The sequence below is a fragment of the Pristis pectinata genome, chromosome 21 (assembly GCF_009764475.1).
Source record: "Pristis pectinata isolate sPriPec2 chromosome 21, sPriPec2.1.pri, whole genome shotgun sequence".
NCBI classification, from domain to species: domain Eukaryota; kingdom Metazoa; phylum Chordata; class Chondrichthyes; order Rhinopristiformes; family Pristidae; genus Pristis; species Pristis pectinata.
This window is the reverse complement of record NC_067425.1, coordinates 30,080,948-30,103,238: the sequence shown is the minus strand read 5'-3', so window position 1 is coordinate 30,103,238 and position 22,291 is coordinate 30,080,948. Positions and strand designations below refer to the sequence as shown.

The following is a 22,291-nucleotide window of genomic DNA, read 5'->3' as shown; positions in this document are numbered from 1 at the left end:
GCACCCGGAGGAAACCCACGCAGTCATGGGGAGAACGTACAAACTCCTTACAGACAGCGGCCGGAATTGAACCCGGGTTGCTGGCGCTGTAATAGCATTATGCTAACCGCTACACCACCGTGCAGCTGTGGAAACTGGATTTTCTTATAAGAAGTCAGTAATGGCCATCATGAACCTAGCAGGTTATCATATAGATTCACTAATGTCCTTCCGGAGAAGGAAGTCTGTTGTTCTTACCCAGTCGGGCCCATATGTGTGACCCACCAATCTAGTTGACTCTTAACTGCCTCCCCAGTTCAGAAAAATTCAGGATAGCCAATAAACACTGGCATTGACATCCTATGAAAGAATAAACATATTTATTCAAAAAATCTGTGAGGTTTACCAAAGAAGCAGAATTAAGAATTTGAAATAAGAAATGAGAGCAGCTTTGGCAAAAGGACATAGGAATGGGACTAAATACTATGATCATATCGGTGTCTCTTTTCAATTATAACAGCTTCCTGCAGTTTTTAGGAGCGGGATTACATCACTATTTACGGTCAGAGTTGCCTCAAACCCGCATTGTACGAGTAATTACGGGGCCAATTCATTTTTTTAAACAGGCCGGGTGACGTCACGAGGTTCTGGAACTCTGCGACAGTAAATTCGATCTTGTTACTTTCTGGCGGGAAGATGCGCCGAGTGGAGGGGCGGCGATCAGAAGGAAGCGGGAGCGGCCACCGGAGCCCGATGGGGAGGTTGCGGGGCACTTAGAGCCCAGTCGGCGGTACACACCCTCTGCCTCCACTCCCGTCCCGTCTTGAGTTCGGGCACTGGCAGCCGCAGACCCTTGCGCGTAAGGAGTCCCATAGCCGCTTCCTCCCACCCACCATGGTGATCCTCAGGGAGGGCATCTGTCCCGGAGCCACTGCCCAGCTCATCCAGGCTTTAAAGGAGCAGAATGTGAAGACAGGTATGGAGTGGCTTGCCGCTGACCGGCCCTGCAAACCCCTCGGGTGGGAATACTCACTGAGACAGTGCCTTTCACAGCTTCAGGACGCGTCACAGGGTATTATAGCCAATTGTAATGCTGTAAGGTGCCCTCATGGAGAGGCACAGTCACACCGCGGCTTGTACAACATACCCAACAAGAATACATTCCCCTACAAGCTGAATCTCGCCGATTTGTTAATGTGAAGGAATTCAATTGGACACCAAAATAGATACCTGTGGGATTGGACCGGGGCCCGGGTTTGTTTACCCCTTGCTTCCTGAATTACATCATGCTACTCAACCGCACTGCTGGATGACGAAAGAGGCTGTTTCTTGGCTAATTTATCCATCAGCTCAGACATCTCGAGGTTTTGCAGCAGTCATTTTTTACCTCTTGTAATTCAAGAATTCATTCAGTTGCTCATCTTGCATCGCTCCTCAATGTGCCTTTCGTTATTTGGCCTTCACCAACATTGTTCCACCACTTATGTGTGTAACCTGTGTCACCAGATGGTTCTGGGGACGAAATTTGCCATCCTTGCCCTGTCTGGCCAATATGTGACTCCAGACCCATTGATGGTTGACTTTTAAACACCCTCTGAAATGGCCTAGCAAGCCACTTAGTTCAAGAGCAGTAAGGATGGACTATAAATGTTGGCCCAGATCCCATAAAATTAGTAAATAACAAAAAAAATCGCTCCTGGTCCCCAACCTATCACTGGCCTCATTTTGTTTCTTTCCCCCATTTCTTTGCAACTTTACATTGTGTTTCATTTCTAACTTTTTCGGTTTTGATGAAAAATCATTGGCCTGAAATGCTAACTATTTCTCTCTGCGGATGCTACCTGACCTGCTGAGTATTTCCGGCATATTTTGTTTTATTTCAGCATCTACAGTATTTTGCTTTTGGACATTGGGAATCTTCAGATAATGAAACCTCAGAAATGCATCAAACCATATTTGGGAACTCTGACTCTCACGACAGTTCCTGTTACATTAGAGGGTGAAGTAGCAATAATCCTTTCCATTGTCTTAACACACCCCTAAAGCCAAGCTCCTTGGGATGTTATGTTACAGTAAAGATGCTGTATAAACTCTAGCACTGTTTACATCTGGAGCTCGGTTCCATTGTAGCTCAAAATAATGGTGTAAACTCCAATGGTTGCAAGGACCTGATCTTTGAATTGTAATCTAATTTGTACTGAAACCTGGGGTTAAATTCAGGGCTACCCTTGGTTTGTCACAAATAAAGGCACAGAATCAGAATCATTCCAGCAGAAATGTGAGATGGGAGTGTCACCTTGGGACTTCTGTGCTCAGAGTTAAGTACAATCCAGTCTTACGTACTCTTCCATCTGTTTCAGTGGTGAACTTAGTGTCTGCAGACATCGAAGACCTGGCACAGAAATGTTCCATTTCGTACAAGGTAATGAAGAAAGTGTTGCTTCTACTGTCTTGGCTATCTGAAGGCACACATGGTGTGTTAAGCTGCTATTGTAGTGATGGTTTAAAGGGAATTATTAATTAATGAATGATGCTGCAATCTAAAACAGGGCCCCACTTGTCTCAAATTGTCACTGTACATTTTGAAGGGGTGCAGTAGCGATGAGCATTGCTGGTAGCACTGGCATTTCTCGCCCATCCCGTGGTTCCCTTGAGATTTACCTTCTGAAAGCTTGCTGCGTCTTTTTAGAAGGCAGTCAGGAATCAGCCTTGTTCCTATGGAAGTCATGTTTGGGTCAGGTTGGAAAAGGGCAGCAAGTTTCCTTCTCTAAAGGATGAGTCAGGTTATTATTGACAGTCCAACAAGTTTGCAGTCATCATTACAGGCACTAGCTTTTCTATGTGTTGATTTGAAATTCTCAAAGTGCTGATTGGATTGGAGCCTGTGTTCAGTGGATTATTTGTGCTTGCTCTCTGGGATGAAGCAGCTCACCCTCTCACAGTTTTGTGCACTAGCGTCTGGCGGTATTTTTTATCTCTCTAACTTCTCAGGCCCGTTTCTTGAGGCTTTACTTCACTCCAGGGGCATTTCCCACAGATCCCTGCAGCGCTTTGCTGACCCCATGCAAGTGGCCTATTCTTCACCCAGTAACATAGGGTGTTGGTGGTGGCAGGCTGTGCCAACATACAGGACAGCACAGCTAGGTCTAGTCTCATCCATTGAGATGTAGTTTTGAGGAATAAAGGTGAGCCAGATCCTCCCAACCCCTCCCCACCCCCATCCCCCAAGCACAGAATGTCTGTGGTAGCCTGTTCACTTTTTTTCTTTTTCAATCTTTTTATTAATTTTCAGATTAATACATATAACATCGGTAATTATACATGTAATACAAAGAGATCAGGAGGACAATCATGACATATATAATCATAAAGAATAAAAAAAATATTCTAGGCCCCTTGGTTTCTTGGTAAACAAATATATTACAAAAAGAAAGTCAAAAGGAGAAAGAAAAAGATTTATTATATTAAAAAAACAAATAAAAAAAAATTGTAAGTAATAAAACGAAACAAACTAAAACAAAAATTTCAAAAGAAAAAAAACTAGACTGATATTTCTCGATGAACAAAGAGCATTATCATGTCGTCAACTCCGCTCCTCTGAAGTTCAAAGATTATTGAAAAGGGATCTATATCATATGAAAATATTGAATGAATGGACTCCAAACTTCCTCAAATTTAAGCGAAGAATCAACAGTGCCACTCCTAATTTTTTCTAAGTTTAAACATGATATGGTTTGAGAAAACCATTGAAAAGTGATGGGGCCTGTTCACCTTTATCTGTTGAGATCAGATATCTAGCTATGAATCAGGGATACTTGTTACGAGCTCAGCGCAATGACGCCTGCCTTCACCTATCCACTCAGAGGTTGTTCCTTTTCTATTTATAATGCTGCCTCTGAAGATAACCCCTGGTATTTGGTTACCTTCAGTTTCCTCTCTGTTTTCAGACTCTGGTGGCTGTGAGGCGTGTGCTACTTGCTCAGTATTCTCCATTCCCTTCCAATGGTGCCGATCTCTATGAGGAACTGCTGGGTTCCACAGCCATCCTGTCCACAGGAAGCCAGAGGTAGGTGCTGCCCAGTTCAGCTGCTGTGCCTTAAAGGAGAACTGCATTATATAAGTAAATAGGAGCAGGATTTGGATCCCTGGTCCCTCAAGTCTGGCCTGCCATTCAACTCAATCACCCGCTAACATAGAACAGCACGGGAACAGGCCCTTCAGCCCACGATATTATGCTGAACATGATGCTGAATTCTACCTGTACATGACCCATATCCCTCCATTCCAGTCATGTGTCTTAAACACCTGTATCATATCTGCTTCAACCACCTCCAGCAGCTCGTTCCAGGCACCTACCACTCTGTGAAAAAACACACATCTCCTTAAACCCCTCTCACCTTAAATGCATGTCGACTAGTACTTGACATTTCTATCCTGTGAAAAAGGCTCTGACTGCCTGCCCTATCTGTGCCTCTCATGATTTTATAAGCTTCTATTGTAAACGTCTATGCCAGTTCCATTGGTTCTCTATTCCCCAACATTTCAAAAATTGATCCACAGCCTCTTCCGATGTCTCCCGATGATCCGGCCAGGTACTTCCGATTATGAGTCCCCCTTCAGTCCCTGATGCAGGTGAAGAATCCCAGAGATTTCACCACCTTCTGGGAGAAGAAATTCCTCTGCACCTCAGATGTAATGACCACTCCCTTGTCTCATAGCTATCAGGAACATTTGCCTGGAGGTTCCCCTGCATCTTGAAGGGTAGTAATGTGTTGGAATAGGGTCTGTTTTGGTCACTACAAACAATCCCTATTCCAATACATTACTACCTGGCTGAGCATCATGAAGATTCAGTTGTCACTGAACTTGGTCCTCAGCTGCAGATCAGTAGGCACTTCACCAGTGCCTTCCGATACCCCCTTCCTACCGGCTGCAGGCCTGGTGGGGTTTCAGGTCAGGAGGTTTGGGTTGGAGTATGCCATATGGAGGGGTGTGTCCGGAGACCTGAGACTGGAGACGCTGGGATCTGGAGAGAGAGACTGGGTGCAGCATCGTGATGGAACCAGCTATATAGCATCAGCGGAGGGAGATCAGGGAGTCCCGCCGTCACTGGTGAAGGGGGTGAGATTGGCAGCTGCATTGGAAGGGGGGGTTGTCAGAACAAAGAATAATGAGGGTGCAGATCAGGGAGGGGTTTTGGGGGTATAATCAGTGTGGGGGTGCAAGCCCAACAGCGTAGGAAAGATTTCCACTTATCTGCCAGTGTTCTGGGTTGATACTCTGGATTTAAGACCTCGTGTTCCCCTGGGAGTGTCTGGCACAGCATGGTCTACATCACTGTTCATCCCTCGTGCTGAGATTGCATCAGGTCTCAAGGGTGACCCACAATCAGAAGTGCCCACCTAGATTTCACCATGGTTACATTTGACCCAGAAATGGTCACAAACTGTATTTGCATTACAACAATTTTCAGTCCATTAATAAGTTTTTTTTGTTCCCAGTAACAGAATATCTTTATGTTGTATATTTACTCCCCATATGAACATTTAGGTGACCTGTGTTTACTGCCCATGGAGAGGACACAGTGGGGCAGCTCTCACAGTGCCAGAGACCCGGGTTCAATCCCCGCCTCCAGTGCTGTGTCTGTGTGGAGTTTGTACGTTCTCCCCGTGACCGCATGGGTTTCCTCCGGGTGCTCCAGTTTCCTCCCACGTCCCAAAGACGTGGAGCTCGGTTAGGTTGAGTGGACACTGTAAATTGCCCCTAATGTGCAGGTGAGCGGTAGAATCTGGGGGTAATTGAGGAGGATGTGAGGAGAATTAAACAAGATGGGATTAATGTGGGATTAGTGTGATTGATGGTCGGTGTGGACGCAGTCAGAAGAGTTGTACAGCTCAGAAACAGGCCCTTCGGCCCACCACAACCATGCTAACCTTTTTGCCCATCTCTCATCCCACCTGCCTATGTTAGGGCAGTATTTTTCTGTGCCTTGCCTATTTAAGGGTCTGTCTAAATGCCTCTTAAATGTAGTGATTGTGTCTGACTCCATCACTTCCTATGGTAGCACACTTCAGATGTCAACACTCTGCAAAAAAAAACTTACCCCAAGGTCCCCTTTATTAATTGTTCTACCTCTCACCTTAAAACTATGCCCTTTTGTTTTTGAAACCCCTACTACGGGGAAAAGGTTTTGACTACCTTCCCTACCTCTGCCTCTCATAACATTGTATACTTCTGTGAGGTCACACCTCCGCCTCCTGCACTCCAGAGAAAACGAGCCCAGCCTATCCAAATGCTCCAATCCAGGCAACATCCTGGATGCACGGGGAATCTCCTCAGCACTCTCCAGCGCAATCACGCCCTTCCTACAGTGTGGTGACCAGAACTACTCTAAGTGCGGTCTGACCAGTGTTTTCTGAAGTTGTAACATAATGCCCCAGCCCTTATATTTTATGCCCCAACCTATGAAGGCAAGTATGCCATACGCCGCCTTCACCTCCTATCCGCCTGTGTTGTCACTTTCAGAGAGCTGTGGACTTGGACCCCTAGGTCTCTCTGTTCATCAGTATTCCTTATTGCCTTATCATTTACTGTATATGCCTTCTCCTATCTGACCTTCCAAAATGGACCGAAGGGCCTGTTGCTATGCCGCATATGATTCCACATTCCACAGGATATCACTAGGTAAAGAACCAGGTGCCCATACCACTGAGTTACATTTCTAATAATATCCTGTGGAACCATTGAGCCCATACATTAGGGAACTTTCTTTTCAAAGGTTCATTTCTGACTTTACTGACGTATATTAAGCTTTATATTTTCCACTTCTGTGTAGATGGTTTGTTATTATTTAAATAGGTTGAATATGTCTGCTGTAGTGGGTTAATTGCTGCAGTCTTCAAGTAACATGGAAAGAAATGAGCAAGATGTAGGCAATAGTGATGCTCTTCTGATGTTGTTTGGTTGGTTTAAGTCCTGGATTACAAAGTGTACACTGAGGAGCCTGGCTTACTGTGTACTCGCAGGGAATGGGATTTAACAGTGTACACACAGCGCTGTTTCACTGGCAGAATGCTTGATTTCTGACTGAGCCAGCGACAATGTAGAAGAACTGCAGGAAAGGTTGGTGAGGCTGGCGAAGGTCATTCAGCTCGCCTGTCTTGGGGTGGTGCCGCTGCACTGAGGAGTTGGCTCATGCTGCCCTCACCAGGTCATCCATCTTTTACACATGGTTTCTGCCTCCTCCTTGTAGCCTGGATAAGTTGCTGGATTCGGGCCTTTACACGGGAGAGCTGACAGAGTTTGTCGGAGCACCAGGCAGCGGAAAGACTCAGGTAAGAACACACTGACTTTGTGCAGCTTCTGGGTTACTCTTCTTGTAGATTTTCTAGGTTAAAAAGAATCATGGGTCCAACCATTCATTATTCTCCAAACACTCCTTGCTGAACCCAGAGTATCTGAGTTCAACTGAGCTGATTGGCATTTTTGGAATTAGTGGCACAAGCCTCCATATAAACGGGTCTTCCTTATTTTCCATTGCTCTAGCCTGAATCACAATTCATTCTCAGTTCCTCCTTCCTATAAACTGTGATTTTGAAATCACAAACTTAGTATCGTTTAACCCAGGGAGGGCCCAAGCTGCGGTGTATATCTCTCTGGGGATATGCAAAACATCTGTGGGATATACATGGGAGAAATTGTGTAATGGCACACTTGATTTTCATCATAATCCAAGCCTCTTGTGAGTTTACCTTTAGTAGGGGTGATTAACATAGGCAGTTCCAGTAGTGGGTTTTACTTGTGTGTATGGAAATACTGATCAAGTAAAAACACCATATTGAGGAACAAACTCTATACTGATCTCATCTTAGTGTCATGGAGCATTCATTGAAACAAGAAGTACATGTAGACTATTTTAGTAATTACAAACTAAAAATATTATGAAGATGACAAAATACGGTGGAGATTGTACTTTTAAGCCGGTGTTTAACAGTTACAGAATCACAGAAAGGTAACACGGAAGTGGAAGGAGGCTATTCTTCCCTAATCATTCTACGTAAGAGCAATCCAATTAGTCGCACTGCCCCGTCCTCTCCCCATAGCCTGCAGATCCAGTTAGATAGTTACTAAGCTCCCTGTCAAACACTCCAGTTGAACCTGCCCGCCCCCCCCCCCCCCCCCCCCCCACATCATCCCTGGCAGTGCCATTCTAGACCCTAAAAGCTCACAGTGTAAAAGAAGGTTTTCTTGATGCTGCTTTTGGTTCTTTAGCCAATCGCGTTCATTTCACGTCTTATGGTTTTTGACCACTCCAGCTCTATGGTTCTTGACCATTCCAGCTTTGGGAACAGTTTCTCTTTTCCAACTCTTGTTTATTCCAAATAACCCCAGCTTCACTATTCCATCAGCATAACTAAAGTGTCTCATCCCTGGAATCATTCTAATAAAACTTTTCTGTACCCTCTCTAAGGCCTTTGCATTAAAATAGAGTTTGCATTAAAACTAAGCAGTTAATTAAAATGTATTATTGCTATCATAGATATCCTGATTTCCAGTAATTTCATGGAGTCTTCTAAGGTTTTTTTTAAACATTGAGAAATGAGTTAACTGTGAAATTAGTTAAATCAACACTAACTGGTTTGATCCTTAAGGTTTGCTCCTTCAAATATGGTTGGGCTTGGACAACAGTTGTTGGATAATGACTTGAGAGATTGGCAGGGTGAGGGCTTGTCAGTGGGTAAATCAACCATTGAGGAGGTGAATTGATACATTGTTTTCATAGGATGTAAGCGGAAAGAACTGGGCAGATTGAAGGATTATTTCAAAAACTTGACATTTGAGAGGTTAAAGTATAAAATCTCTCGTAAGTGTAAGCTGATAGCTGGCAAATTTGGAAAGGGGTACTTAATTAAAAAGAAAATTGTGGTTCTCTGAATTAATTCAATTTGCAGCCTTTAGCACTACCTTATCCTAGTTGAAGTCGGTTGCTTCCGTAATAGGAATGCTGGCTGTTAATCTCAGAAAGGATACATTAGCCTTGGTATGGGTGTTGCACCAGAATAATGTCAGGACCAAGAGGGGTAAATTGTGAGCACTTAGCATCAATATCTTTGAGTGTAGAAGATGAAGGATGATTAGAGTAAGATGTTTAAACTGATTATAGGATAATATAGGGTGGATTTTGGTGAACTGTAGGATAATTGGCCACTGTAATTCCCCGTAGTGAATATGTGAGTGGTAGAAGCTGGAGGGAGTTGGTGAGAACATAGGGAGAATAAAATGGGATTGGTATAGGATTAATGTAAGTGGGTGTTTGATGGTTGGCGTGGACTTGTTGGGCCAAAGGGCCTGAATGGAGCTGAGGGTACAGGCCTGCCATGACCTCATTGAGGTGGAGTGGGTTCTAGGGCTTGTCAGCTTCCTGTTCCAATGTTCTGTTCCTGATTAGTGCCCCTGTGATGAGCTGGTATTCTGGTACCACCTCCTTGGGTTTGACATCAGTGGGTAAGTTGTTGCCTCTGAGTAAGTGTCACAGGGACGGTGATCAGAGATCAGCTGCTCTCCCTGTGTCTCAAAGGGCGGCCCAGCCCCCTGTATTCTGCTTCTGTATCTGGTCATCCGAGCATTAAGTGTAGAACCAGAAAAGGCCATTTGGTCCATCAAGCTCAATCCTTGTCTGGGCAATGGTCAGTTTCCCCGGATTCTCCTCCAGACACACTCCTCAAGACAATTTAAATCTGCAAGAAAATAAAGGGTAACACAACTGAAAAACAAATCTGGTTTTCTGATTGTTGTCACTGGATGGGAGCTGTGTTGTAGTGAAGTTTGCATTCTGTTCTTCAGACCCAAGAAAGTGTCATTGTCATCCAGTTACTTTGTTATCAAGGCTGCTAACTCAACTGGTGCCTCGCTGAATGGAAGCTGCCTGCCATGCTCCACCACAAGGCACGGTTCAGCACCATCGCTATCCCCACGTGCTCAGCCATAGTTCCCGCCATCACCGACCATGTGGGACCCTGGTGCTCCCCTGCAGTGAGGTGGGTAATCGGCAGGAAGACTGCGAATTCCTAGTGAGCCAGTGAAGTGGCCCACATGTAACGAACCCAGGGATAGCTGTTAGGATTTTTGATCTGCACGACTTTGTGCCCTGGAATCGAAGATCTAACCAGATAAGGCATTTAGGACAGTTAAGAGGCATTCAGACAGCCACGTGAATAGGCAGGGAATGGAGGGATAGAGACCACGTGCTGGCAGATGGGATTGGTTTAAGTTGGCATTATGCTCAGCACAGACATCGCGGGCGGGCTGGAGAGCCTGTACCTGTGCTGTATTGTCCTGTGTTCTGGATCCCGAGGAGTAACTGGATGGGTGTGGGTGAGAGAGAAGCTAATTTTTCTAACCATAGCCCTTGCAAGTGAACTCCCAGCCCATCCTTGTTGTATAATCACAGACGATAAACTCCATATGGACGTATGAAACTAACTGTGTCAGTGTGGTCTGTACTTGCTGCCGTTCCTCCATCGTGTGGCGTTGTCTTGACTTGCTAACTCATTCCTCTGCGCTTTTATCAAACCTGTGCAGGTCATTGACATTGGTGTGTTGGGGCAGGGTCAGATGTGCTTCAGTGGTTTACAGCTCTCCTCTAACTTGTGTTAAAGGTGTGCCTCAGCCTGGCAGTGAACATTGCGTGTGAGCTGAAGCAGAAGGTCCTGTACATCGATTCGAGGGGTGGGCTGAGCAGCTCCCGCCTCCTGCAGCTGATCCAGAGCCAGGTCGACAGCATGGAGGAGCAGGTAGGGGCCGGACCAGACCAGCTCCCAGTCTATCACAGCTGCTCACACCTTCCTCTGTGTAGAAACAATAACTATCATTCAAAAGTGCCTGATCAGATCTGAAGGCTACATCTGGGCTATTGCATTCAATTCTGGTCGCCCCATTATAGGAAGGATGTGGAGGCGTTGGAGAAGGTGCAGAAAAGGGTTCACCAGGATGCTGCCTGGATTAGAGGGCAGTGCTATTGGAAGAGATTGGATAACCAGTAGTGTAGCGGTTAGCGTAATGCTTTACAGCACTAGCGACCCGGGTTCAATTCCGGCCACTGTCTGTAAGGAGTCTGTATGTTCTCCACGTGTCTGCGTGGGTTTCCTCCGGGTGCTCCAGTTTCCTCCCACATTCCAAAGATGTACAGGTTAGGAAATTGTGGGCATGCTCTGTTGGCGACACTTGCGGGCTGCCCCCCAGAACACTCTACGCAAAAGATGTATTTCACTGTGTGTTTCGATGTACATGTGACTAATAAAGATCTCTCATCTCATAAACATTGTTTCTCTGGAGCGGTGGAGGCTGAGGGGAGAACTGATAGAAGTTTATAAAATTATGAGAGGCTCAGATAGAATAGACAGCCAGTATCTTTTTCCCATGGTCAAAATGTCTAATACTAGAGGGCATAACTTTGTGAGGGGGGAAAGTTCAAAGCAGATGTGCAGGGCAGGTTTTTTACACAGAGAGTTTTGGGTGCCTGGAATGCGCTGCTAGGGGTGGTGATGGAGGCAGATATGATAGAGGTGTTTAAGAGGCTCTTAGAAGGCACATAAATGTGCAGGGACTGAAGGGATTAGGTGTCATTAGCTTAATTAGTTTGTCACAACATTGTGGGCCAAATGGCTTGTTTCTGTGCTGTACTGTTCAATGTTCTATGAAACATTTTGAGATATCAAGAATCTTTATAAACATCTACCTTTTATTTTTCCTGGCTTTCCCACCCCTTTCCTGTGGCTTGTCCACCCTCCTCCTTTCCCTGGCTCACGCTTTCCCTGCCTCATTGTGCAGAGTGAGGCTCTCCAGAGGATCGAGGTGGTCCGAGTGTTTGAAGTGCACTGCCTGCTGGACGTGCTGCAGGACCTCAGGGCGAGCTCCGCGCGCCAGGTAAGAACTGGGCTGGGGTGGGGAAGGGTGGGCTGCCGACCACGAGTACTGAGCTACCCGCACCCTGCTTGGAGGCTGTTGTCTTCTCCCATCCCCCTGCCAAACCCCACCCTATTCTCCTGCCGTGGGGAAATGGAAGGACCTGGTAAACCCTGTTTGTTCCTGCTCACCATCCTCCTCCCTTCTCTCATTCAGTGTTGGCAAATTATTTACAAGAGGCGATGTCTCAAAAAGGCGACATCCATCATTAAAGAGCCCCACCATCCGGGCCATGCCCTCTTCTCATTGCTGCCATCAGGCAGGAGGTACAGGAGCCTGAAGACCCACACCTCAGGGTTCAACAACAGCTTCTTCCCCACTGCTGTCAGGTTCTTGAACCCACCTGAAAAACCCTAATTTTACCTCAGATTATATTTCCCTCAATTTGCACTAATGTCATTATGTCTATTTTGTTTTATTTTGTCATGTAATGTATAATTTATGTTAATTTAAGTTGATGTAATTTATGTCGGTATCGTACTGTGCTGCTGCTGCGAAAACCAAATTTTCCTGGCATTTATACCCTGGGTATGTTTGCCTGCGCCAATGAACTTGAATGGCGGGATTGTTCTTGTTTCTGCAGGCGACAGGCGCTCACAGCTCAGTGAAGGCTGTTGTGGTCGACTCCGCCACAGCTGTGCTCTCCCCTGTTCTGGGTGGCCATCAGGTAGAAGGTGAGATGTTACCTGAAATCTTCCACCAAGGGAGCTGGCTCTCTCTCCAGCATAAGAGAAATGATTGAGGGATTCTGGCCTAGGGAGCACAGGCTACCGGGCTGAGGTTTGTGCCTGCATCTTCCTCACAGCTCTTCCACTGGGGGAGGGGGGGGGGGGCAAGGTGGAGGGAGAGGCAGTCAAGTGGCCCTACTACCTGCTCCTTGTGTAGCGGGACCAAAGGGGTTAAATTATGAGGATGGGTTCTAGACGAGGCTTTTACTCAATGGGGTATAGAAAATTGTTTGAAACTAAAATGCTGTGGATACTTGAAATCTGAAATTAAAAATAGAAAATGCTGGCAGTGCTCAGATAATTGTGGTGCACGGTCATTGGCCTGCAATGTTACCTCTGATTCTCTCTCTCTGTTTGCCTGACTTCTGAGTATTTCCTCCATTCTGTGTATAAAATCATGAGGGGCATAGACAGGGTGAAGGCACACAGTATTTTCCCCAGGGTTGTGGAATCAAGAACTAGGGGGCATAGGTTTAAGGTGAGAGGGGAGAGATTTCAAAGGGACCCAAGGGGTAACAACTTCCTGCAGACAGTGGTGGGCATATGGAACGAGCTGTGAGAGCAAGTAGTTGAGGCAGGTTCAATAATAACGTTTAAAATGCATTTTGGACAGGTACATGGGTAGGAAAGGTTTAGAGGGATATGGGCCAAACACGGGCAAATAGGACTGGTATCTTGCTCGGCATGGACGATTTGGGCCGAAGGGCCCGTTTCTGTGCTGTATTACTCTATGACTCTAGAAGAGAGCACCTAGGCTGGGGAGTTCAGAATAAGGCAACATTGTTTTTAAAATGGAACTCAGCCTTTCAAGAGCAATGTCAAAGCAAACGTCAAAGCAAACATCTTCGCACATAGGGAAGGAGAGAGTTGGAATTGCTCTGTGAGCTGTCACAACTCGATGGGCCGAACAACCTCCTATGTCATAAAGAAATGTGAAAAATAGGAACCCTCTGTCCGCATAAAAACCTGCTCACACTGGATCTGTTAAAATTTCAAATAAGAAATCTCAATTTTTATTAATTGCTGCAATTATGGGATTAGAATCCACAGCTGCCCAATGGAATTAGCACCACTGACTAACAGAACAGGCTGGAGGGGCACTGTACCCAAGCTACTAATCCAACGCCTGACATCCCACCTTTCAGGGCTTTCCTGTAGCTGGCCATTCCATCCCCTCCGGTGGATAGTTAACACACCGCCGCTCTGCTTCCTTCCCTGGCCCTTCCTATTCCTACCTATATGGTTCCTGTTCCTATGTATATAAGTGGCCATGCATCTCCCAATAGGAATGTTGAACAGGCAATAGAGATACAATGTAGATAAACTACAATTAGCGCATTGAGCTGCGAGAAGCCGATTGAGGTTTTGATCAAAGGATTGTGCACAGACAAGTTTCCACCAGGATGAAACGGCCCTTGAACTTGGAAGATGGGAGGTGGTGAAGTGAGGAGCACTTCTGGAGCAGGAACTGGAAGGTTTGACCACAGGGCACAATGTGAAGAGGGTTGGCAGTCTTCCAGGAATATCTTACAGTCCAGGAATGGTACATTAATCTCCGGGGCATGTCTGCAGGTAGTGCTAGAGAAAAGCTGAGGCGGTGTTAAATAAAAAGTGTATTTTTTTTCCATTTTTCTTTGCTGTATAATCATAAAAATATGCTTGTGCTGGTGAGGATAGACTGCTGGAATCATTCTTGACACACAGCTGGGTGATATATAGAGGGTGCTTGCTTTCCAGTTGGTGTTGGAAGTAGTGAGCCCTGGGGTTGGATATATCAGATAACCTATGGGTGATGGGCAATCATGTGATTAAAATCTCCCAGAATCCACACAATCGAAATGGGAATTCCGGATGTGAATATTATGGTTGTGTGGAGTCTCCCTGAGGACCAATGTTTTCCCCCGCCACTCCGGCTTGGAAGCACTGCACTCTTCCATCACACAGTGTCTGGAAGAGCCAGGAAAGGAAGCTGAGGTAGTGTGTCCACTGGAGGAGACGGAATGATCAACCACAGGAAAGTCTGGAAGGGGCAATTACTTGGGATGGTCTGGTGACTAATGGTATTGGATTAGTAGCTCATGGACAGCCCACCTCCCTCTGTGGCAGAGGTCAGTGAATCTGACAATTCATGGATGGCTCCAGGAAAATGATTAATGCAAACAGAAAATGCTGGAAGTACTCAGCAGGTCAGGCAGCTTCTGTGGAAAGCAAGACAGAGAGTTAACGTTTCAAGTCCGACACCCTTTGTTAGAAATGGAAAAGTGAGAAAACAAGTTAGTTTTCAGTAGCAGAGAGAGTAGGGGAGGGATTGATGGGTAGAACAAAGGAAATATCTCAGGCTGAGACCAAATAGCCTAACGTGGCAATAAGCAGATTATGCACTATTGTCTGTGTTATGCCTTGCTAACAGCAGGGCTGTGGGATGTGCCCAGCAGGCAGAGGTATACTAATGAAGAGGGACTATCTAAATCAAATCACAGCTGGAAGACAGGCAGTTGCCTTGCTCTTCCTGTTTGCCAACACTGAAACGGTCTCCTAAATTCAGAATATTGCAACTCTTTCAGTTCTACAGTCATACCTGTTGTGTGTGCCTTTGGATTTTATTTGATAGGTATATCCCTCATGATGCAGCTTGCGAGAGAACTGAAGACATTAGCCAGAGAACTGGGCATCGCCGTGATTGTGAGTACAGGAACCGCCCCACACAGAGGGCTACATGATGTGTTCACTTCTAATTAAAGGTTGGCTGAGTCATTGAGCATAACACTGCAAAACTTTGATTATTACTGTCACAGCACAGAGGATATTTTTCAGAATGATTCCAGGGATGAGGGATGTCATTTCCTGGAGTTGAGAAACTGTTATCTATGGCTGAGAAAAAGTTAAGGAGAAATTTACAGTGATGTTTAATTGAGAAATCCTTTCTGGTAGCAGGTGAGTTGAAATCAAAGGATATAGTTTTGAAAGAATTGTGAGATTTTTTTTTAATGCAACCATTCATTATGACCCAGAATATACCGCCTGAAAATGTGGTAGATGCAGATCCAAAGCAGCTTTGAAAGAGAAAATAGGGTCTCTACTTGAAAAGAGAAAATAAATGTAGGACTATAAAGAGCAAGGAAATGGGACTACTTGGGAAGCTCTTTGCAAGAAGTGCCAGCACTGTCATGATGGGCCAAATGGCCTGCCTGTTAATTCAATGATTATTGCACCCTCCCATTCCTATCTGTTGTCGTTTGTTGTTCAGTTTTGTTCCTGGGTGACAGAACAGTTTAATTTTGAAACAAACCTTGGATTTAAGTACTAACTTTAATTACTAAGTGATAGAAGGATCTCCATTAACTGTGGAATGTGCTGCATGTCCTGAAGTTATGAACTGTCTTTTATTTTCTTCCCTAATGCTGACACTGTGCTCTCCGCTAGCAGTTGCCGGATAATAGCAGAGGGCATGCATTTAAGGTGAGAGGGGGTAGGTTCAGAACAGACATGAGGGATACTTTGTTTTACTGAGTGGTGGATGCCTGGAATGCGTTGCCTGATAGGGTGGTGGAGGCAAATTCATTGGGGGCTTTTAAGAGGGGCTTGGATGGGCACATCGATGAAAGGAAAATAGAGGGATATGGGCATTCTTAGGTAGGCGGGAATAGCTTTGTCAGCACGACATTGTGGGCCGAAGGGCCTGTTCTGTGCTGTATTGTGCTATGTTCTATGAGCAAGCAATGAAATTCCAGGCAACTGTTTTATTGCTACCCCTAACCCCACCACTTTCTAATTTGGAGGAGTTGGTGGGGGGCTGGGTTGGAGAGTAGGGCTGAGGTGTCCAGGACACGTCAGACATCAGATAATGCAACACAAACCAGCACGGATTGTGTGCCTTCTAGTCCGAGTGAGTGGGTCAGCCACTCACTGGCAGTTCAACACTCATTAACTCAGCCCATCTACAAACAACAAAGAGTGACGAAACCTTCTCGAGCGAAAAGGCAGCTGATTGCAGTGACCATTCTCACTGGCCAGGTGACGAACTCTGTGGTCCGGGACACTGGTGGAGATGTGAAGCCTGCCCTGGGATGCTCATGGAGTTATGTCCCCAACGTCCGTATCCTCCTCCAGCGTGAACCCGACACAGCCGGCCCTGCCAAGCGCAGTGCAACGATACTGAAATCATCCAGGCAGGTGGGTGGCAGTGCTCTGTGTCGCAGGACCACACATCATGTCTGACACATCACTGTCTCTGTGCCAACAAAAGCAAGGGAGACTGCCCCACCAGATGGATCGCAAGTTCTTCCTCCCCTCTCTCATTCTCTCTTTTTAAACTACAAATTGGGCACGTCACTAATAAATGATTAACATATTCTCTCCTTTTCTCTTGCTCTTTCTAGACTGTGCTGAAGGCTTTCATTCGATGAGCCTCTTGATTTAAACTAAGAAATGTGGGAAAGGTGGGGAAAAGAATTCCCATGTGGGAAATCGTTCTGTCCACGGAGTATTTTCAAAGACTAGGAAGTTTCCGATCACTGATTAAAATGCTGCTGGTTTTTAAGGGCTTCCTTTTTCTATACTGACAAAACTTACCACCATTTTATCCCCTCTCATTTTCCCTTCTTTGTAAGTTAATTTGGATGGGGGTAGGTTCACCTTGTATAAGATGTCTTTATTAGTCACATGTACATCGAAACACAGTGAAATGCACCTTTCGCATAGAGTGTTCTGGGGGCAGCCCGCAAGTGTCGCCACGCTTCCAGCACCAACATAGCACGCCCACGACTTCCTAACCCGTACGTCTTTGGAATGTGGGAGGAAACCAGAGCACCCGGAGGAAACCCATGCAGACACGGGGAGAACGTACAAACTCCTTACAGGCAGTGGCCGGAATTGAACCCGGGTCACTGTCGCTGTAATAATGTTACGCTAACTGCTACACTACTGTGCCTGCCCATAAACATAGAGATGGTCATCACTGTGGTGAGTACATTGGTATACAGACTTGCATTTGCGACTGGCACAGTAGAGTGTTGGTGGGGGGGGATAGTGAGGGAGGGGCAGAGGTAGGTGAGGATGGATTTGGGTGAGTGACTTTTCCCTGAGGATGCAGCATATCCTGGGCAGCTCACAGACCATCACCCCAGCCATCCACCGCCCCGCCTCCCCATTGCTAATGTGCGTTGTGGGATTGCCCTCCATCTTTCCCCGCGGTGAAGGAGTTGTCTCTCGAAGGCAGCGTGTCACACAGTTGGTAATCCTCCAGGTGCGGGCCCAGCATGTCCCTGCTCAGAACCCTCTGCCAGTTCTGTTCTCGATCTCTCTCTCTCATCATCATTTCAAACTTTGATCTTGTCACGTTTCTGCTTTCAGCCAACCAGAATCAGCGTGGAATTTGACATCACTTCCTGTGGGACACTGGGCAGCCGAACTGCTCCTTCTCAACCCTCCACCGGTGACCGTGGCAACACGTAACAAGGTTTGCGTGGAGCTGTGTGTAAACACTTCGATTTCAATGAAATGAAGATAAGAACCGTTTGATAAGGATTGTGCCTTTACCTTCTCTCATCTAGAGACCTGGAGCAGTTGAGTGGGTGGTAATTGTCCTTGGCTACTGCCCCATCTTAATGGTGCTGCAGGAACATTGGCTCCCTCCTTGTTACAGGCCTCTGGAGAGAGACAGCAATGAGTTGCTGGAAATTCCCAACAGCAGGCAGTGACCGGCAGGTATCACCCCTGGAATCCAGGGAGAGCAGACTGACTGAGAATGCACCCTGCAGCTTGAAAATCACTCAGTGTACAGCTTCACAGAGCTGGAGCTCAGGTTTGGTCTGAGGCTGCCAAGAATGGCCTGCTGTGGTGTATTAAATGACACAACAGTTTCCGCAGTTGCTGTTTATATTACTGCAGGAGTGCAGCAGAACTTGAAACATTTTATAGCCGGCATATTTTGTCCATGGTCTTACCGTGGGGTTTTGCTGGGTGGCCTTATCCCTGTATGTTTTGGGATAGTCAATCTCCAGTGTTTTCTGCCTTCATTCCTGCTCATCGGCCCTGCGAGGTACCCTGACAGTGCCCGTCACCTCCTGCACGTTGACCCTTCTCTCCCAAGCAAAGGTTGCCCTGGAATTCAGAGCAGTGCACTTGCTGCGCCTGGACGGGAAGCCACATTAATGACACTGGGAGTATAATGGTCACAGAGCTGTACGTGGAGGGAGAGCTGCACTAGACAGTACATTCTATTCAGAAGCTGTCTTTCCTTAAGACAAATGTCAAATTGTTATGTGGCTATACCAACATCTTTTCAGTACCTAATATTACTGCACCTGTATAACTGAAGTGCAAATAAATAATATTGATAACATTATCATCTGCTAACGGAAACTAAATGCGTTTTCAGTTGAAAGGAAAACCTTTGTAAATCTCACTGCAAGATGTGACCATTACAGAAATGGAGACTCATAGGCTTCAGCCTGTGTGAAAGGACTGTGATTGAGTGCCCAAAACTTTAACCTCAATCTCGTGAGAATCTCTTCCTGACTAAACCACAGGATTGAGTTTGTAGCAATGGGTAATCCTCCCGTTACCCTCTTCTGACCCCAATCCTTGCCCCAGCTCCAACCCGTACGGAGTCTTCACCATCCCCTCTGACTTCCCCATCTCTGATGCTGAGCAGTCAGTCCTCAGCAAAGGCTGCCCTCACGCCCGCACCTCAAAGAGTTCAGTCTTACCAAAACCCACATTGAGTTTGTATTCAATTGTTTTTATGAAATGCTTGTTGCAAGAAAATGTCACTTTGTGCAGGTGTTGGGAAGTGGTGACGGGAGGTGGAAGGTATTCCCTGCATGGGAACGTGTAATTCACTTCCTTGGAAACTCCCTTGGGCAGTGTAGCCGAGTTGGCACAGAACAAAACAACAGCAGTGCAAATTGAGTGAGATCCATGATTCTGTTGGACAAATGCTTTCTGGCCATTCACTTCAATCCCAGACACTCAGTTAACATCCTTGGTGGCACAGGGCTCTCCCTGGGATAGATTGTCATTAATCCAATGCCACAGTTTGCCTTCCTTGATTGTCTCTCCTGCATGTTAGGGCTAGTGTCACTGAGATATCCAGAATGTTGCTGCTTCTGTTCATGTAGACTGATCCAGTACTGTAAACATTTGGCTCACAACCTATCTCTTGTAAATACTGGTTCTGTGCTAAAATGCACCATAAGTTAACCATTGGACTCTGCCTCGGCTTCCTCCCCAGGCCTGCCTCAGTGAGCCGATGTTCCTTCAGTAAACAGTCAGTGTTTGCTTACCAGTGTTGTCAATTCACAGGGTAACGTGTGCAGACATGAAAGCTCTTCAGTGGCAACTGTGGCTGGTGCTGATGCCTCCAGCACTGAACCACTAGGTTATGGGTTGAAGCCCCACTCTGGACACCTGAAGCACAGAACCTAAACTAAGAATGTTGTATGATACACAGAGAGAATGCTGCATTCTCAATCATACCATCTTTCATATTATACTGACCTCTCTATCTGGCTTTGGGTGGATGTAAAATAGACCATGGCACTAGTTCACTTCTCCCCAGTGTCCTGATAGATAATAATCCAGCAGCAAAAATCACTGAAGGTCATCTGGCCTTTTTCTCAGTGTTGCGTGTGGGAGCTTGCTGTGTGCATATTGGCTGTTCAGTCTCCAACCTTCCAGCAATGGTTGTGGTTCATTGCCAGTAGGGATACCTATCAGATGTCCCAGGAATGAACAAATCTCTACATGTATGCATTACCTTTTTTCCTCAAACTGGCTGGGTAAGGACAAGGGCAGAGGGTAGGAGCACAGGAGATCCCTTACTGGGGACCAATCTATTTCTTTCTCTGCACTCTTCTCACTTTAATGATGGAGGTGAACAGGCATCCCAGACCTGCACTGTCATTGGTCATAATTCATATACCTGCAACATAATACCAGAGTGGGAACATAGGGCCTGGGTCTACAAGAGTAGCAGGAGCCATAGACTTGACCACTCTTGTGGCCACTCTAAACTTTAGGAACTGCAGGAGAAATCAAATGTCTGAGTTCACCAATCTTGCACAGAGGCAGGCAGGTGCTAAACCTTGGCTGTGGGACCAGGAGTAAGGCCTCCACTTCAAGCCTGCCTCCGGCTTCAGTTCTAAGCCAAGCTGCTAGGTAGAGCACTAGGGCTGGCAAAGTCAACGAGGCGTGACAGGCAGTGCTTCCTCCAAATCGCCTTAAGGCTGGAGACTCTGGACACCATGAATAATAGTCGCTTTTATTTGCCTTCTCACAGACTCTTGATGATGTACTGGCTTCCTATCCCTTGTCCAAGCAATCAATGAAAGACTGCATTAATGAGCTGCTCTACATCAAAGTCAAGTTTATTGGCACATGCACAAGTACATGTATGCACAGATGCAATAAAAAAAAACTTAACCTGCAGCAGAATCACAGGCACATAGCATCAGATAAGCAGCATTCACAAGAAAAACATAAATTCTACATTAGTGCAAACCTTTGAACACCCAACACACACTGACTTCAGGGACTGTGGGAGAAAATGGGAACAGAAATTTAACCTGAAAAGTCTGTTGTTCTGTTAGCCATTAACCAGAGTGTACAAACTGATAACCATGAGACACAAAGTGCTCAAAAAATGGGTGCAGTTTATTTGTGGGCTCTTCACAAACTGTTTATGGAACATGTTTTAGTAGCTAACGTTCACCACACCGCTCTCTATTTTAAGAGAGTATACGACACAAGAGCAAGCTAGTCAGGCCAGTAGTTAGCTCCCAGTAGAGCAATCCCATTGGTCCCATTCCCCTCTCCTTATTTCCCTGCAACTTAGTCTCTCTCACACATGCCCATCTCCGTTGATTTTATTTTAACCATTAACCTTCAATAAGTGGTCATTCATAGTAGCTAATTAAGCATGTTTTTGGGATGTAGGAGGAAACTGGAGCACCCTAGGGAAACCCACATGGAGAACGTGCAAACTCCACACAGAAAATACCTGAAGTCAGGATCGAACCCAGGTTGCTGGAACTGTGCTGCCTAAAATAAGAGAACAATGCTATGTAAACAGTGTATGCTAATGTACCATGTATAATAACTGTGCATAAGACTTGTAGCAAACTCTAATCAACTGGTATGCATTGTATTTTATATAGTTGCAAACCAAATTTAAAGCATTAATATTCAAACCAATATACAGCAGGTAGAACAAAAACTAAATGGGCAGAAACCCATGAACTTTTGAATCACTGTCTGAAGAAGCACTGCCTGTGGAACCGGCCTCAACAGCTAAATGCTTGCTGTTTTAATATTCCCAGCTTGGAATGTCTGTCTCTGCTGCACTCTGCTCTGGCAACATCTGTCTCTCCCCTGCACTGTGTTCTCGCAACACCTGTCTCTCCCCTGCACTGTGTTCTCGCAACACCTGTCTCTCCCCTGCACTGTGTTCTGGCAACACCTGTCTCTCCCCTGCACTGTGTTCTGGCAACACCTGTCTCTCCCCTGCACTCTGCTCTGGCAACACCTGTCTCTCCCCTGCACTGTGTTCTGGCAACACCTGTCTCTCCCCTGCACTGTGTTCTGGCAACATCTGTCTCTCCCCTGCACTATGCTCTGGC

General features: G+C 46.0%; 2 protein-coding genes across 4 annotated transcripts in view; one reads left to right on the top strand and one right to left on the bottom strand.

Moving 5' to 3' along the window:
• The window catches only part of clip2 (CAP-GLY domain containing linker protein 2), a 145,456-nt gene extending 144,318 nt beyond the window's left edge, over positions 1 to 1,138 (bottom strand). Inside the window, exon 1 of the mRNA XM_052035254.1 lies at positions 1,013 to 1,138. The gene's annotated coding sequence lies outside the window, so the exon portion shown is untranslated. The remainder of the gene's footprint in view (positions 1 to 1,012) is intronic.
• Positions 492 to 21,776, top strand: rad51d (RAD51 paralog D). Of its 3 annotated transcripts, XM_052035258.1 has the most exons (11): positions 492 to 955; positions 2,340 to 2,401; positions 3,927 to 4,045; positions 7,232 to 7,313; positions 10,638 to 10,772; positions 11,809 to 11,904; positions 12,527 to 12,617; positions 15,283 to 15,353; positions 16,686 to 16,844; positions 18,024 to 18,129; positions 21,609 to 21,776. In XM_052035258.1, exons 1-10 carry the CDS (start codon positions 874 to 876, stop codon positions 18,123 to 18,125), a joined length of 999 nt encoding a protein of 332 aa, XP_051891218.1. In that variant the 5' UTR covers positions 492 to 873; the 3' UTR covers positions 18,126 to 18,129; positions 21,609 to 21,776. The 3 variants fall into 3 exon arrangements, with proteins under 3 accessions (XP_051891218.1, XP_051891217.1, XP_051891219.1); XM_052035257.1 differs by lacking the exon at positions 21,609 to 21,776 and having other exon boundaries at positions 18,024 to 19,017; XM_052035259.1 differs by lacking the exons at positions 16,686 to 16,844; positions 21,609 to 21,776 and having other exon boundaries at positions 18,024 to 19,017.
• Positions 21,777 to 22,291: the final 515 nt, after the last annotated feature.